Source organism: Tyto alba, unplaced genomic scaffold (genome assembly GCF_018691265.1).
Source record: "Tyto alba isolate M040663 unplaced genomic scaffold, T.alba_DEE_v4.0 Super-Scaffold_45, whole genome shotgun sequence".
NCBI classification, from domain to species: Eukaryota; Metazoa; Chordata; class Aves; order Strigiformes; family Tytonidae; genus Tyto; species Tyto alba.
The window spans coordinates 34,857,880-34,874,161 of NW_024881321.1; the positions used below are offsets into that span (position 1 = coordinate 34,857,880).

At 38.3% G+C, this 16,282-nt stretch overlaps 1 protein-coding gene across 5 annotated transcripts in view; it reads left to right on the forward strand.

The window, feature by feature from the left end:
• Positions 1–16,282, forward strand: part of MYO16 (myosin XVI) — a 395,602-nt gene that overhangs the window by 361,698 nt on the left and 17,622 nt on the right. For all 5 annotated transcript variants that reach the window (XM_032997101.2, XM_032997107.2, XM_032997106.2 and 2 more), the window contains 2 exons: positions 5,175–5,333; positions 12,515–12,606. In XM_032997101.2, the coding sequence (XP_032852992.1) occupies positions 5,175–5,333; positions 12,515–12,606 (251 nt within the window). The remainder of the gene's footprint in view (positions 1–5,174; positions 5,334–12,514; positions 12,607–16,282) is intronic.

Here is a 16,282-nt window from a genome sequence, read left to right on the forward strand (position 1 = left end):
ATAACTATGATGTTTGGGATCCTACATTTTATGTTTGAGAAAGAAGAGCTTTATAATAGGATATTTGGAAGTCATAGTTCAATTAAAAGAGTTTAAGTTATTCCTTTGACAATGAAGTTATATCATGTAGATTTTCAGTTCATTGGGTTTCTTTTAAGAGTGAGATAATGACTCAAAAAGGGAAATAAAAAGCAGATATATTAAATCATTTCCATGACTGCCATACTCTGACTTTTCTTTCCAAAATAAGTGAAAATTCAGTCCACCCTGTGCCTTATGGCTTTGTCATGAGTTTTAAACTCAGTCTCTTCCAGTAACACTGAAAATAACAAGCAACTGTGGATTTCATGAGCTGTCTCTTTTGCATACCTTTCCCTTACACTTTTCAAGTAATGTTTATGTAATTAATTATGGGTTTATTGGAATACAGAGCTTGCTTGTAAGGAAATAATTGTTATACTTTGATTTGTCATACTCTGATTAAAAGCACTGTATATGTGATTGCTTCCAGTTATCAACTATGCTTCAGTTGAGGGGAAAATTATGCCCCCAGTCCATCTATACATCCTTGTAGTCCATACATCCTCATTAACTGCGAGATTAGTCAGAGCAGAATTTGACTGAGTCAGAGGTATCTTTTTGGCAAAGTCAGTTTACCGAAATAATAACCCTAATGCTGTTCACTGTTGCAAAGCGTCTGTAGGTTTTTACTTAAAACTTGTATTCCTTTTATAATCATGAACTCCCACTATGCTCTTACAGCTGATACCTCTCTGTAGCTAGTCTCTCACAAGTAGGCATGGATGACTCTTCAAATAACATTTATTACTAGCTGAAAACTGTTAAAATGCTGTTGCTTACCCCCCCCAAAAAAAAAAAAAAAAAAAAAAGTTGAAACCTGGTAAATAATCCATCCATCTGGCGAGAACAGCGGAGCACAACTCTGAACAAAAAGCTAACATTCAGCATCGTGGTGAAGATGTTCAACTGTAGGAACCATAGTTTTGTCCTCTCTCCTAAAGTATTTCTGATAGTTTCAGAAAGTTGATAAGGGGTGAGAGAGCAATGCGTACTTGTGTCTGCAGGGATTCATGGCAGCAGGGGGAAGCTGACATTAATGTGGAGGAAAGTCCAAGCTTCTATATTAGGTGACTGAGAAAACATTATGGTGAAGTGAATTTCAGACCAATACTCGATGGATAAAGTAGGAATCAGTAGGAATTTTCTAAGCCTTTAGTGTTAACAGAGAGCTTCCCTATACCTTAACAGTATTCCTATCTAAGATACCACTGTGCAATGATTAACTGTGTGGAATAAAATACTATGATAAAAAGTCAGGAAAGACCTTTGTTATGCTCAGGGATATTTTGGGTAGCAGGAAGGCAGGACAGGGAGAGATACTCCAGTGCAGAAGATAATAAAGTCAGGGCCTTCTGGCATGTTAAAGCTTATTGAAAAAACAAATGCAAAGTGCTGCAGCTGGTAAGGAAGAGTCTCTTGCAGTGATACAGGCTGGGGACACAGTGCCTGGGGAGCAGCTCTGGGGAAGGGGCTCTGGGGCAGCGAGCTGGGCAGGAGCCGGCAGCGAGCCCGGGCAGCAGGGACGGCCAGCAGCGTGCGGGGCTGCCTCGGCAGGAGCACAGCCAGGAGGTCGGGGCAGGGGTTGTCCCCTCTGCTCAGCACGTACATCTGGGTACCGTGGCCGCTTCGGTGCTCCCAATGCAGAAAGACCCCGGCAACCCGGAGTGAGTTCACCCCCGCGCCGCTCGGGGCTGGAGCATCGCCCCGGGAGCAGAGGCTGGGGCAGGGGGGCTCGTCCAGCCTGGGGCAGAGACCCCAGTGCCCGTGGGGAGGGGATGGGGAGGGGAGATCCGGGCCCTTCTCGGCCGTGAATGGCAGGGCAACAAGGTGAAACGAGAGGGGTTGGGGCTGGGCACCGAGACCTCTCCCCGTGAGGACGGGCGGGCCAGGGGGCAGGCAGGGGGACAGGCTGCCCCGGGAGCTGGGGCAGGCTCCATCCTTGGGGGGTGTCACGACCGGCTGGGCAAAGCCCTGAGCAACCCGGTCTGGTCCCATGGCTGGCCCTGCTTGGGGCAGGGGTGCACGAGGGACCTCCTCAGGTCCCTTCCAGCCTGAATTTCCCAGTGATCCTAGGTAAGTTTTACAGAACCAGGAGAGTACACTGGTTACACCTAACTAAAGCATCGTCTTGTTATCCTATTTATAGAAAATATTTTCTTCAGAAACTCCCCCAGTTTACACAAAGTCCAAAATAAATGAACAGTACTTGTTTGCTAGGGGCGCACTCTGGCTTCTCCAGGAGTCTTTTAGAAGTTAGACAACATAGGTGGTTACGTTTTTTCCATAGACTCACATGACTGCTCCAGTGAGGAGCAGAAGATGCCTATATATAGGAAATTAGTACAAGTACCTTTATATAATCCAGATTACTTTGAAACAAAATATAGGCTTCTTTCCCACCCCCAAGATTAATTAATTAAGGCACAATGAAGTATATTTTCACTATATAGTCTTCTATTTAGAAACTAAAGGTGTGCATTTCTTACGATAACTCAACAGAGCAAATGGGATAACAGATCTCTATCTAAATAGTTGTCCCAAAAGATACACTGCATATCTGTCCATTACTTGATTCTGTCAATTTAGGATGATATTTCAGCTCAATAGTAGCTATCCACAATTCTTTGTAGTATTTCATCTTACAGGTATAAAGGAGAAAAGACAACCTTTTTTTTCCAAGAGCCCTTCATGAATGCCATGAAAAGACATCAATTTACCTATGAAATAAAAGGCTTCTGCAAATAGGAATGCAAGAAAAAGTCTTTCTACTTGCACATTCTCAAATGAATTGCAGATGTCAGGCAAATCAATAAATCTTTCGGATATCAAGAAAAATAAGGATCCCAGCCACTTCCCTCGAGACTCTTTATGTAAAAGGTGGCACAATAATTATGTAGGTGGATTATGATCTATAGGCAAGTGCACTGACTATTAACATCTAAAAGTGACATTTCCTTTTCAGACGAATTTAATATGAGCTGCAAAGATGCATTTTGCAGTCAACTTGCTTGTACGAAAGCTAAATCAGGCATGCTCTTATAATGCTCTTATAATTGTATTGTATGCATTTTCCAGTTCAGACTCTGGTTCTACCGCCTCTCCCAAGTCAGTTGCTGTGGGTAGAGCTGGCCTAATTTTTTCAATGCTTCGCACATTTGCCTAAATACGCAGTTTGTGAAACACTGCCACTGAAATACTCCAATCGGATCTGGCAAAAAATAATGATCAGGGAATGAGGGCAAAGGAGGGAGCGGAAAAAAAACACTGAAATGTTTTATTCTGACAGCTTGGAAATTAACTTTTTGACTTTTCAAGACAGCTTTTTTGTTAGAAGAGGAAATATTAAGAAAGATTCAGCATTAGATAACTGAAAGCTTAACAAAAATGAGAAAGCCCTTTCGAATGAAACATTAAGGTTAACCAGAATGCATGTATAGATTTTGTTTCATTATTTCATTTTTAAAATGTTGGTACTTTGTAAACCACGTGGGCTTTTTTCAGTTCAGGCATAAAAATTAAAAACCGACTGTGCAGTCAATATCGAGTTTGAAAATCTGCAGGCAAAGTATCCGTTAGCAGGTGAAAAAATGTTTTTCCTGTGCACTTGAAAAATGCTCATGTGCTCAAGACTTACAAGAATATGTTGTATCTTTGGGAGAGCTGAGGATGTAATTGGAAATATGGATGAATGCTGTAATGTTGGTTTTAATAGCTAGTTTTTTGACCTCTGTTGGTTGTTGCTGGTTGTTATGACAAAGCTTAAATAGACACAACCAAAATCAAGGAATAGCTTTTTGAGAGAGGTCACAGAAGAAAAATTTCCGTTTTAGAGTGCTAAATGAGGACCTCTGCACCCAGGCCAGCCATAACATGTCAGCCCCGCAGCTAAGGCCAGCTCTCAGAGGGGGTGGAAAGAGTTAGGAAAACCGAAAGCTAAACAGAGAGAGAACCGAATTCAGCTTTGCCTTCCGTGAAACAAACCGGATTATGGCAAGGAAAAAGTATGTACATATGTTCACCACAAAATGAAGACAAACACAGAAAAGAGAGAAATGTATCAAAAAATGCATAGCCTTGACAGAGCAGCATTTCATGCAGCCCCTTCAGCCCTGCCACACAGGGGTGGAGCGGGGATAGCCAGGGGTACCAGAATTGCAGTGGGGGTCTCTTCTACCATCCCCACCCGTTCACGGGCTTGTGTCCCAGCTCTGACCATGCCTCCAGGCCCTGAACTCAGGTGGGGATCACAGCTCGGGTGCAGCTGATAACTGAGCCCTCTTTCTTGTGGCACACCGGGCTGATAAAGCCAGGCAAGCTCAGAGCCAGCTCGGGGCACTTTGCTGTGAGCCATTGCGCTTTGCATGGATGTGCCATCAGTCAGAGCGGGGAGAAGAGAGGGGTTTGCCCTTCTCTTTGAAGAAATGCCCGTGCATTGTACATAGCTTGGTAACTCCTACAGGACCAGACACCCTCTTGAAGTCTTGAAGAAATTTAACTAAAAGGCTATGACATGAAAACCTGGAACTTTACAGAAAATGACAGTTGAAGGCTGCAGTGCCCTGAGGCGGGGTAAATAATGCCCACAGGGAGGCTTTGCTGGGAGGAATCCTGCTACATATGGCTTCATATCAAAAGCCATTTAATTTCTTGTGAAGGAGATAAGGGAAAAAATAAACCCTTGTTATAGCTGTTGCTAGTATCACCTAATGCAGTGGTGAAAGTCATTGCAGTGATGACAGTGGTACATAAACTCGTGTGAAGTAGAATAGAATCTAAAATAGAGGAAATGTAAACATTTGTTGAGTCTTATCAGCTGATATTTGTGTGAAAAGAAACATTACAAGTGAAATTTTGTTAATGCCTTTCACTTCCATACATTTTAAATGGCTACAAGTGGAACACTAGCAAAAAAAACCCAAAAAATAAACTGCAAAAATCACTGACATAGAAATCACTTCCACATTTATCAGTGGGCCCATTAATTTAGTGATTAATTAAACTAATTTGATAAAGTAATTTGGTTCCTGTGTATTAGGTTTTTTTCTACTTATATGTGAAAGCCATGTGATGAGCTTTTTCTCTGTTTGTGTCAGGTGCTGAAACTAATCTGAACTTGAGGAGCAGGGAAGATCCAAGTACATCGGATATTGGATCTGAAACCCAGGATAAAAATGCAAATAACCATGGAACTCAGTCATCTAATCCACTGTCCAGTTCTGTGACTGCTGAAAATGGAAATTCAGTATCAAATGGTAAGCAGTTTTTAATCCCAAAGCTCTTCTCACATAAAATTGCTGAAGTGTTTCCTTGAATGAGCATTTTAAGATATAGTCAAGCTGCAATCTTCTGAGTTGTGAAATATGCATGTGTCTGGAACTGGCTTAACTTTGTATGTGTGAACTGATAAGCCCCTCTCCAATAAAAGCTGAATGTGAAGAAAATAAAAACAGCCTCTCTTGAAGAATTTGTAATTAGCTCAGGTCCAAGTCTATAAGCATCCCAAGGCATGGAGGACCAAGATTTCAGATTTCTGATCCTATAATCAATAAAGATGGGATAGAAAATGGAAAATCAGGATCTCCCTTTGCTACAGGTGCCTTACTAGTGAATGACAAATTGTTTATCAATGCAACAAGATGATTGAAATGGTGCAAGATCAATGATGGAAACAATTAAATCTTTCAAGGTCCTAAAAGCATAAATCCTAAGGATATAACCCCTGTATTACCTAAGATCACACAATACAAATACACAAGTATTAATAGGCAAAAGACAAATAGAAAGTATTTATGGAATGTGAAGAAATAGATGTCTAAATACTTGCATGACACTGGGTACTATTATCTTCATGCCGAAAACTTAAGTCTAAATATGGTTTGTGTAAGCAGAACAGTTGTATAGCCTTTACTATTAAAGGTAGAATTACAAATAATGCATTTGGTAGTTTGAGAGCTATACTGGAAAAATCAAAGGGAAAAAAAATATTAGGTCAAGTGAAAATTGCATTTTGTTTTACAAATATTCTAACCTTTAAAAATAAAAAAAAAATAAAAAAAAATGCTAGAGCTGCTTAATATGCAGTGTTGTGAAATGAAAAATCAAACTTTATTATCAAAATGAAACATTTCATAATCAAATAATTCCTTTCTTTTCAAGAAAACCAATTCTCCAAATTCTGGAGTGCTTGGCCAAAATAATTCTTCCTGCTCTCTCTGATAATCAAAGCAGAGCACTCATCCAGTCTGAGAAGTTATATGAGTGTAAAGGTGCAGTCACTCCTGTAGGGAACCAGGAACACACAGTGACAGAAGAAAAAGGCATCTTCGTCCATTACAACTGTGTCCCCATTTGTATCAATATAATAATCTGGAGAGGAGGGGAGCATATTTTCAGTATGTATAACAGTCAGACTGTTAAATGACCACAGAAACTGAGGGTAGACCAAGTCTTTGATTCCCTTCTGTGTAGGATTTTAACCATGTACTCTGATGTCCTAATGGGACATGTGGGAGATCAGCTTTTTATAAGAGCAACCATTTTATCCCCAGATGCCTTTAACTGAGAGTTTAATCACAAGAGCTGTGCTTCTTTCAGCTTAGAAATGAAATGATGCTTTAAGTTTATAATTTCTGATGATTATAGTTAAGTTAGTAAATGATCTCAGTTGCTGAAATAAATAGTCATTGCTTGAATAAAAGGCCAACGAATAGGTGAGATGGCTGCTTATAATTGTGTGAACATTTTATCAGTGTATTTGTGATCACTAGTAGACAGGGTTGTTCATATTGATAATATACAGTATCTACCATGTCTAAACTATTTATTTTCAAACTCTCTGTAAATGGAAAGTTAAATCATAAAGGTGTAATGTCATGCAATGGAACTTTCCAGTAAGATATTTTTCCATTAAAAAACACTGATTCATCAAACCCAAACTTTTCATGGAAGGTTTCCAATATTGTTGCAGCTTTGGTAAGGAATGGTTTTGATATTCAGTGTAAACTATGAGTAGAAAAAAACTCCCTGTAGGTCTGGCAGTATCCCACTAGGCAAGGAGTTAACACTATTTGTGGTAATTCAAGGTTCAAATCTGTTTTGCCTATCAGACTGTTGTAGAAACGATGCAAGCTTTTATTTTACCCTGACGCAGAGAAAAATCAGATTATAAATTTTGCGATACAGAATGCTAGTTTTCCAGCCACCCATAATAATAATTGAAAGAGTTGACAATATGGAAAACTTTGGTGTATTCCGATTACATGAATTCATAATCAGTTTTCCAGTTTGATTAGGAAAAAATTCTTCCAGGATTCAACCTTAACACCTTAATGATTTTGAAATCTGTTCTTATTGGATATATCTAGGCAATACTGATATTTGAGAATGTGCCATGAGATGTTTCCATGTAAAATACTTTTTCATTTCTTTGTCACTGTATACCAAACTCCTCTAGCTTTGAGGAAAATAAAACCTGAAATGCTTTATTAAATAGTTGTTACTGAGATTACAAAACTCTTGAATAGTGTAATCTGCTTCCCACTGTTACACAGTGCAACTATATAATCTACTTTTCACAGATAGAACTAAAGTCTACATTCATACTTTACTCATGAGCTAATGCAGAAACAATTTCTTAAATAAGACTAGTCTTTTGCTGTCATGAATGAAGTGTCAGCACCACTCCTCTGAAGCATCGTGAAACTTAAAGGCACAATGGTCATAAGAATAATCATTTTGACAAAGATGTTAATCTTACTTATAACCTGATGAATTCTTTAGAAAACCATTACTAAGCAGCTAAGAAGCTGGCTGGCTCAGCTTCCAAACAGATTAATGCTGTGTTGCTTTCAGAAGCTGAGTTTAATTTCTGACACTGCTGTTAGTTCAGAATTTTAACAGAAGTTGCTTTTTCATTTTATATAATGTAATCCTCCTTTTCTTTAGTTTATCTTTAATATTAGGTAGGAGTAACACCTTTCTACAGCTCTGTGCTATCAAGCTGTGACTTTTCTGCTACAAATCTTCCACACCTACCAGAGTTTTTAGTCTGAAAGAAAGAGCTTTTTTGCTATTTCTTATCCAAACACAAAGAGTAATCAGAAAGCCTATAATAACCTTTTATGTTACAATGCTGAAAGCTGTGATCCTAAACCACCAAAACCAGCAGATCCTCTGGTGGGAGACACTCAAACACTGCAGGTAAAAGTTTACTGAAATTTGTCATTTCCGTCTAGTACCTAATGGGATATAGAGGAGTGTTTAATCATTAAGTGAAAGGTTTAAATATGCCAACTATAATAAGTGACTGAGGTGACCTAACCTTTGTTAGTGAAAGGGAGAAATTCCCCCGATACCTGACAGTTCTCTACCTGCAGTGGAATGTGTTGTAGAGGTACTTACTCTGTGTGACCTGACTGATAATTAGAGTAGATGCTGTGTAGATGACCCAGCCCCGTTGGACCGGAGGAACACTGGGCTGCATTGTGCCTAACGCTTGCACAGGCACGTGCTTTGCACTGTGCTCTTCATCCAGCTCTGCTGGCCGTCCCTCCAAGGAAGCCCCTCTCGTTACTTCTCGTCTCTGCAGTTATAACTGAGGTCCACTGCTTGTGTATGGAGATCCAGGCGAATGAACTCACTCTATAGTTTATGCAGATCGGCATAAGAGTAACTGTAAGAACCTGCCTGTTTCCCCCAAAGCCCTATGCATTATTCAGGTAAGGGGATTAGCCTTGTCTCAATTTAGCTGTCAAGAAGGTAGCCGTTCTGTCTGAGCAGGTCACCTGTGGGCTATATAGTCTGCTGTGTAGTTTCTTGAAACTTAACACCAGATCTAAGTACATCAGGCAACAAGCCGCAGAATGGGAGAGGTGTCACAGCAGATAACCTGACAGAAAAAGGACGTGTCACCATGACACAGGCTACATGCTGTTGAGCACAGAGCCTTACATCTTGCCTCTCCTGGAAATATATAGCAGCCAATGTGCCAGGTGTAGCCGATCAGTAGATCCAGCCTGTGTGTGTGAATGCAGAATCATGGAGGAAGGTAGAAGGTTTGGGGAATGATGTCTGGCCACAGCTGCGAAGACCCAGACACTCTGCGGTGTTGATGTTGTTTTGCAAAGATGCATCTTGGAGGCTAGGAGGTTCAGGGTTTGGGGATAGCAGAGCCTATGAGACTGGAGGTTCTCTGAAACCACAGAACCACTTCTAGATGTCCACTGATCTAGATCTCATTATTTGAGATGCAAGCTATTTATCTGAAGGATCCTAAGGAGTATCTGAGAACAGGGCAGAAATGGGAAATAGGAAGTACAAGAAAAAGATCAGGGATTGAGTATGGGATCCTCCTTTAAGCAATATAGAAAGCACATTACAGGAAGTAACAGGGTAAAGGATTGGGTTTCTAGCTTCAATACATATATTGTTTGGGGCAAGGCCATATTCTTAATTATGTGAAGAAAATGGAGTGCATTTCTTTCATTTAACTCCTCCAGTTAGAGATTATTGATTGAATCATATTCCTTGCTATCATTTTCACCACCACATACAATTGCAGTAATAATGTTAGCAAGCATAATTTTGCCAAAAAATTGCCAAATCAGAGACTTACTTTTGGTAACTTGAGAATAGTTGCAAGAAAGCCCAGTCCAGATGGTGTAATTAGTGCTCCAGCCTGAACCCCTGATTAACTCATGTTGCTGCAGTTCTGCCTCTGCCACTGCTAAACGGATGCTTCTAACCTTGTGCTGAATTAAGCAAGGTCTTATTCAGGGCACAGCTGTGGTATCCTAATATTTACTTAGGTGTACGTAAAGGAAAACTCTCAGAATGTAATCAACTACTCCATTTATCTTTCCAAACTCCACCAAGCCGCTGCTTGCCATGTCTGTGACGACATGCTGTTGCTCTACATGGAAACTTTATTTCTTTGATAAGACCTCTTATCAAAGTGTTTTTCATAGAAAAAAACAGAAAATCATTGATAATCTTATTCTTAGCTCAAGGCTGTCATGAACAGTGGATCCTAAAGTGTATGAATACAGTGCAAAAGCAGTATCTTTTTCAAAACATGCTGCTGGCCTAGGAAAGTATTTTCATTCATTTATGGTGGTCTAAGAATCATGCAAATAATTTACATTATATCTTGTATTTTAATTAATTGAATAGCATCTACTTTAAAAAGGCATTTTTCATTAAAATGTGGATAATTTTTTATTACTTTGTTTGAGATGTATCCAGACTGAATCCATGTGAAAAAATTATTAGATCAGGAAATTATTTGGAAAAAAGAGATTTGTTTTGTGTTGACAAAATATGGATTTTTGGAGAGGTATTCATTTCAAGCATTTCATTTGACTAAAATTATGTGATTTTGCTGAGGGAGAATTTTAAGTTGGAGGACAGAGAATTTAATATAGGTAAGAAGGGAAGAGTGGAAACTTCTATATATCTTACAAGCCTAGCATACTGGAGAGCCTGGACATCAGACCTTGCCCCAGAACATATCTAAGATATCATGGACCAGCTTATAAAAGTGATTACCTCAGAACAACACATAGTTCCAATCACTGAAAGAACAGAGTGAGACTCCTCTGCACTGGGCAGAAAGGACTGAAATGCTGGATTCTCACAAGATTTGACCTGACTCCTGAGCTGCAAGCAGGGGTTCCACCTTCTTCACTGCCTGTGTGTATCCAGGGGAAGTCCAGATGATTTGAAACTGTAGAAAAAGATCCATATTTATGAATACTTCCACAAGTTTTATTCAGAAGAATAAATAAAAACAAAACCAAACAAAAAAAACAACACCAACAACAAAAGAAAAAAAAATAGCTGTCCCTAGTTACAAAGCTTTGGAGATGCACCATTATAAGGGAGAAATTAAAAGCAGGGTAAAGAGGCCAAAAAGGAATAAGGATCATTCCTTCTCTTTAAAATTCTTGTTCTATTTCTCTCGCAAAGTCAGGTTATTTTATGGGATTATTCGTGCAATTTATATTTTCATGAGTTAAATCATGTATCAATAACCACATAAGAGTTAATGATCATTTATCAAAATAAAAAAAAACAACAACAAAAAACTTTTAATACTGAAAATAGCAGGTTGGGAGGCAAGCATGTTTCACAGAGTGTTTCTATGCCAGTTTCATGATTGAACAAGAAACTGAACATGAACATGAAACAGAACTATGTGTAGTGCAGTACATAATCTCATAAGTAGTTCATGATGCACTGCATTTGAGTTTTGAATTTTTTCCTTTATGATTCTGTGTATGTTGGATATAATATGCAAAGAGGGGGGCTCACCTCATTTTTTCTTATCTAAGAGTTACATATCTAGGCCCAGAATCACCTTACCTAGTTTTAGCCACACAAAAAGTAGATGCTTAGTCTAATCAAATACTTCAGTTTAGATGTTATCCATTTATAGTTAGTAAATCTCAGGCAATTTACTTAGAAAAACTGAACTTGCACATCTTACCAGGATGAGTCCTCTTCTCACGGTGGCTAGCTCTGTTCAGTTGACTAAAGAAGGAGTTTATGGAGTATATGCTCTTTATGGATGCCATAGTAGTATGAAAATTTGGAATATATGCGATACAAAGCAATACCAAAATTGCTGGATACCAGACCTACCATGGTGCCTGTGATTCTAGTTTGTGAGGGGTTTAATAACACCTATCATGGAGTCACTGTGTTTCTGCTTCCACCTTTGCTTCCCCTCATGCCTCCTTTCAGATCCTCTGTAGTACTATGGGAATGGTCCTTCCACTCCGGCGGAAATGATGGGGAAGCACCGGCAGTGAGCCTCGCTCTAGGATCACTGTGCAGAAATGTTTGTTTCTCTTGAATACAGGGAGAGACTACCTGGCTCTTTTTTTGCTGGACGACTGGTTTTTACACAGCTAAATTTTGGGCAGCTAATTCCCCCATGGAGAGTGCACAATAAGTGCAAGAAATAAAAAAAAACCTTTGTACTGAGGAGATGAAGTTGTAAGTTCTGGGCCTACTATCGACTTCCCGTGTGACCTAGGGTCATTATTTGAGAGCAGACCACAAGCCTGTTTTCCATTCCCTTTGCATTGCTTCTGTGATGAAAAGGAGCCAGGGGAAGAGGAGCCAGGGATTTCCGCATTGCAGAAGGAATCCCTGGCCAGTGAATAGGTACTGTGTAATTTGTAGGCTCTTTCAGTACAATTGTTCCTTCTGTAAACCAGCATGCATACCTATGATGGTATTCATATTTGGTAAACAATAATTGTTCCTGTTTCAGTAAGCATGGAAATAGTAAATATCCAGGCAAATGTGTGACTTTTTTGTTTGTTTGTTTTTTTTTTTTTAGTAAAACATGTCAAGGACTTTCAAATCTCATGCTGAAATCAACCAATGCATAAATGTCAGATTATAAATTAGTATTGTTCTGCTTTAGGTTTACCAGAGGAAAACGAATATTCAAGACTGTCGGCCAGCACTACAGCAAGCTCATCGATTCAAAGACATAGGGAGAGCCACACTAGTCAGGTAAATATTTCATTGACAGTCTACTAGAACTAGTAAAAGAGAAAAAAAATCATAGTAGCTGCATGTTGAAAGCTGTCTAAATTCAAATTTGTGTGATGGCATTGAAAAATGCAGACTTCTCTTATAGGTTTGTATTGAGCTAAGGACAATGATTACTTTAATCTTAGCTTTTTTTTGCTGGAAGGATAATCATCCTGGAAGGTTCTCATAGTAGAGTTCAAAGTTAATGAAACTTGCTGTTGCTGGTTGTAAGGGTGCTATTTTCAGGCAGGAAATATGTCTCTTCACCCTGAGAGGACCAAGATGTTATCTCAAGATATTCATTCATACCAGAAAGAGCTGCATGATAATGAGTCCCATAGGGATAAATGCATAACTATATCAACCTTTTGTGCACAAAAGCAGTGAAGACTTTAAAAGTGGTCTTCACTGATTTTCTACTGATATCAATAAGTAAAAATTAAAATAAAAATATCTGTTATTTAAAACATCAATAGGTACTGAGGTAGTGTGAAGCTTGAACTTTGGTTCTTTTAAAATTTCTGTTTAGTTAATGTCACTTTAACAACACAACACAGGATTAAGTTGTGACACAGCAGTGTGCATTAAGTGAACAAAAAGGAATGAAATTTGTCATAATATATTTTCTTCATCCTTTTCTTCAGCATTTTATATACAATGTGAAACACTACTTTCTAAATAGCCCATTCAGGCATGAAGGCATTCAAGAAATTTTATTTTATTTCACTTAAATGGTAGTAATATATTATTATGTTGTCTTTATGTCTTCAGTCCACTTTTCTAAAAGGGTAGTCCTGTGTCATTTTTTCATTTGAGGTGGCTGTAAGAATTTTACAGTAAAGCCAAATATTGTCCAAAGAGAAAATATGTTGGAACTGACAGGAATTTTCTCAACCGAAACCTCTCATAAGGGAAGTGCTTTATCACATTTAAAAGCTACTTGTTGTCTGCAAGGGACATCTGGAATTTCATTACAACAAAATACTGGCCCTAACCAAGTGAATGAGTGTTTGGCCATTGACTCCAACAGGAGTGGGATTCAATATTCAACATCATATTCAGTCTTAACAGAACTTTGAAAAAAAATAGGTTTTAACTGAGTAAATATGTGAGCAAACCCGTACAAAAGTCTTCACTTTTTGTGTTTCTGCCCCAGTGTCCAAAGCACAGGCATAACTACAGTGCCTATTCTGAGTTGAAAAATTGTGCCAAGATGGCACTCATCAAATCTCACACTAATCTCTTCAGATACATAAGTGAGGCTGGCCAGAGCTGCCTGACACACATAGGCACATACCCATCTTGCACACAGTAACAAATCTTTACCATCAACCTACCTCTCAGACTCTCAAAATGTACTTTGACCATACTGGAAAAACATACAGGTCTACTGTCTCCAATCAGTATACTGGATGAGGTTATGAGATTATGAAGACAACGGAAGGCAATGTTTTCAGTCGTCTCTGTTATATTTTTTAATGATCAACCAAATACTTATTAGGCATGAGAGTAACCAAAGAGCCCTCTCTAGTGAATGAAAAATCCAAGTCCCTGACACTACTGCAGTTATAAACCTCACACAGTGAGACACTTTTTTCCTGGAGCACCTTACACCTCTGTTGCTAAAATGCTTGCCTGAGATTAAGGAGGATCATGTTTAAATTGCTACATCAGTACAGTACATGGAGGGTTAAATGAACTGGGTATAGGGGAGCAATTATCTTCTTCTTATCTTTGCAAATGGAAACTGTATCCTTATGTGAAATTACTCTGCAACATTAAAATGCTTTATTTTAGAAGCAAGTCTTTAACCATTTGCAAACTTGTATTTTTGATTTTTCCAAAACTGCTTGCCAAAAGCTGAACACGATTTCAATTCAGTACTTTGAAATGTCACTTTTCAGTAAATAGATGTTTTGCCAAAGTGTTTCACAAAAATAGATTCCATGCCTTGTACTCAGAATTACATGCAGGGACAATCTTTAAATGCAAGCTCAATAAGAACTGTGACAAGTTTAGAGAAGAAACCTGCAGTTCTGAGCTTTTTGATACAATTGCCATAATGAATAAACATCTTCCAAAATGGTATTGCCAAGAGGAGAAAAAAATCTTCCTCCTACAAATTAAAAAAACCAAAACCTAAAAAAAGTCTGTGCTCACAGGGCTGATAATTCTTACCGTAAAAAGCATTCCACGCCATTTCCAAAGCATGGCATATATTTGAAAATGATTGGTTTTAATTACAGTTGACATTTCTTAGCATGCTGCTGGTGACTCTAACAGTGTACAACCCTATTGTAAAAGTCTTTGCCAGGCTTCACTGCAGTAACCTTATCACTTTAAAGTAATTCTTGCAGAGACATATGAAATAATAGGACAGATTGTTTCACAGATCTGTGAAGGTACTGATTGACTAATTGCTTTAGAGAAAGAAACATAGACTGTGTCCTTGGATTTCTTGGCAGACACTCTGTCATTTCAGCTAAAGGAAACTGGTTCATTAGCTTTCAGGGACTTCTAATATTTATGGGGTTTTTTAATATCTCCCTGCTAGTTCCTTATGAAGTGACAGGAGTTAATTTCATTTTTGTCACAGGATTTCAAGGCTCATATACATCCAACTAAAGTTTAGGCATTGTGGCTTACGGTACCATCATGTTGTCACATCAAGTGATAATTACCTGCATCACTGCCTGATACTTCCTGCACATTGCAAACCTACACACTTCAGAGAGCAAATTCTTCAGCTCAGTATCTGTCGACATGCATCATAAGGATCAATCTTTTAACAAACACTGTTGGAAGCAATTACCAAGTATAAAATACCATGCAGATGTGAACTCAGCAACTTAATTGATCATCTTCAAAGTAAAGTCTGCTGAAAACAAACCAAAAAAGTTCACAATTGAGCACAAATGCTACTTTTCTAGGGTAATGGTTACTTAAAGGTCAATTTTTATCAGAATGAAAAAGGAAAAAAAATTGAAAAAAAAAATGTTAAAACACTAACAAAATATTTATAATTTGAAAGTTATGTAATAAAATTCTACTTTCTTCTGCTAGAAAAAGGGGAAGAATATTAAAAATATAGTTCAATTTTTGTGTCATCAGAAATTGAAGAACTTACATCAAAAGTAATTAGTCTTGTGTGTTAAAAGAACAACAAAGTATGTTGTTGTTAAATTAATACCTTTTTCTTCATATTGTTCTGTGGCTGTTCAGTTGTGGATTTCCAAGCAATTATGTCTAAAGGTTGCAAGTAGGCACCACATAATAACATAAAGAACCTAACAACTGATACAACACTGTAGTGTCATCTTTATTGAGAATAAAGATGAAAACCAAGCCATGAATTTGGGGGTGAAACCAGTTATCAAGAAGTTTCATGCACTTTTTTTCATTAAAATAGTGATCTTTAAGAAACTGTTTATTAGCAAAGAGCCACACATATTCTTTTCACAACCCAGCATACCAGCTTCCAATTTTGTTCTTTCCTTGTAAGCCAAAACATTCTAGTCAAGAAAATCTTCAAAATGTACACTAGAAATCTACAGTAAAATGGTAATGCAAGAAACAAAATCCTAATCTACCCTTAGAAGAAAACCTACTTTGTTCTTAGCGACTAAGCCCACATATATCAGCTGCAAGGACTGCA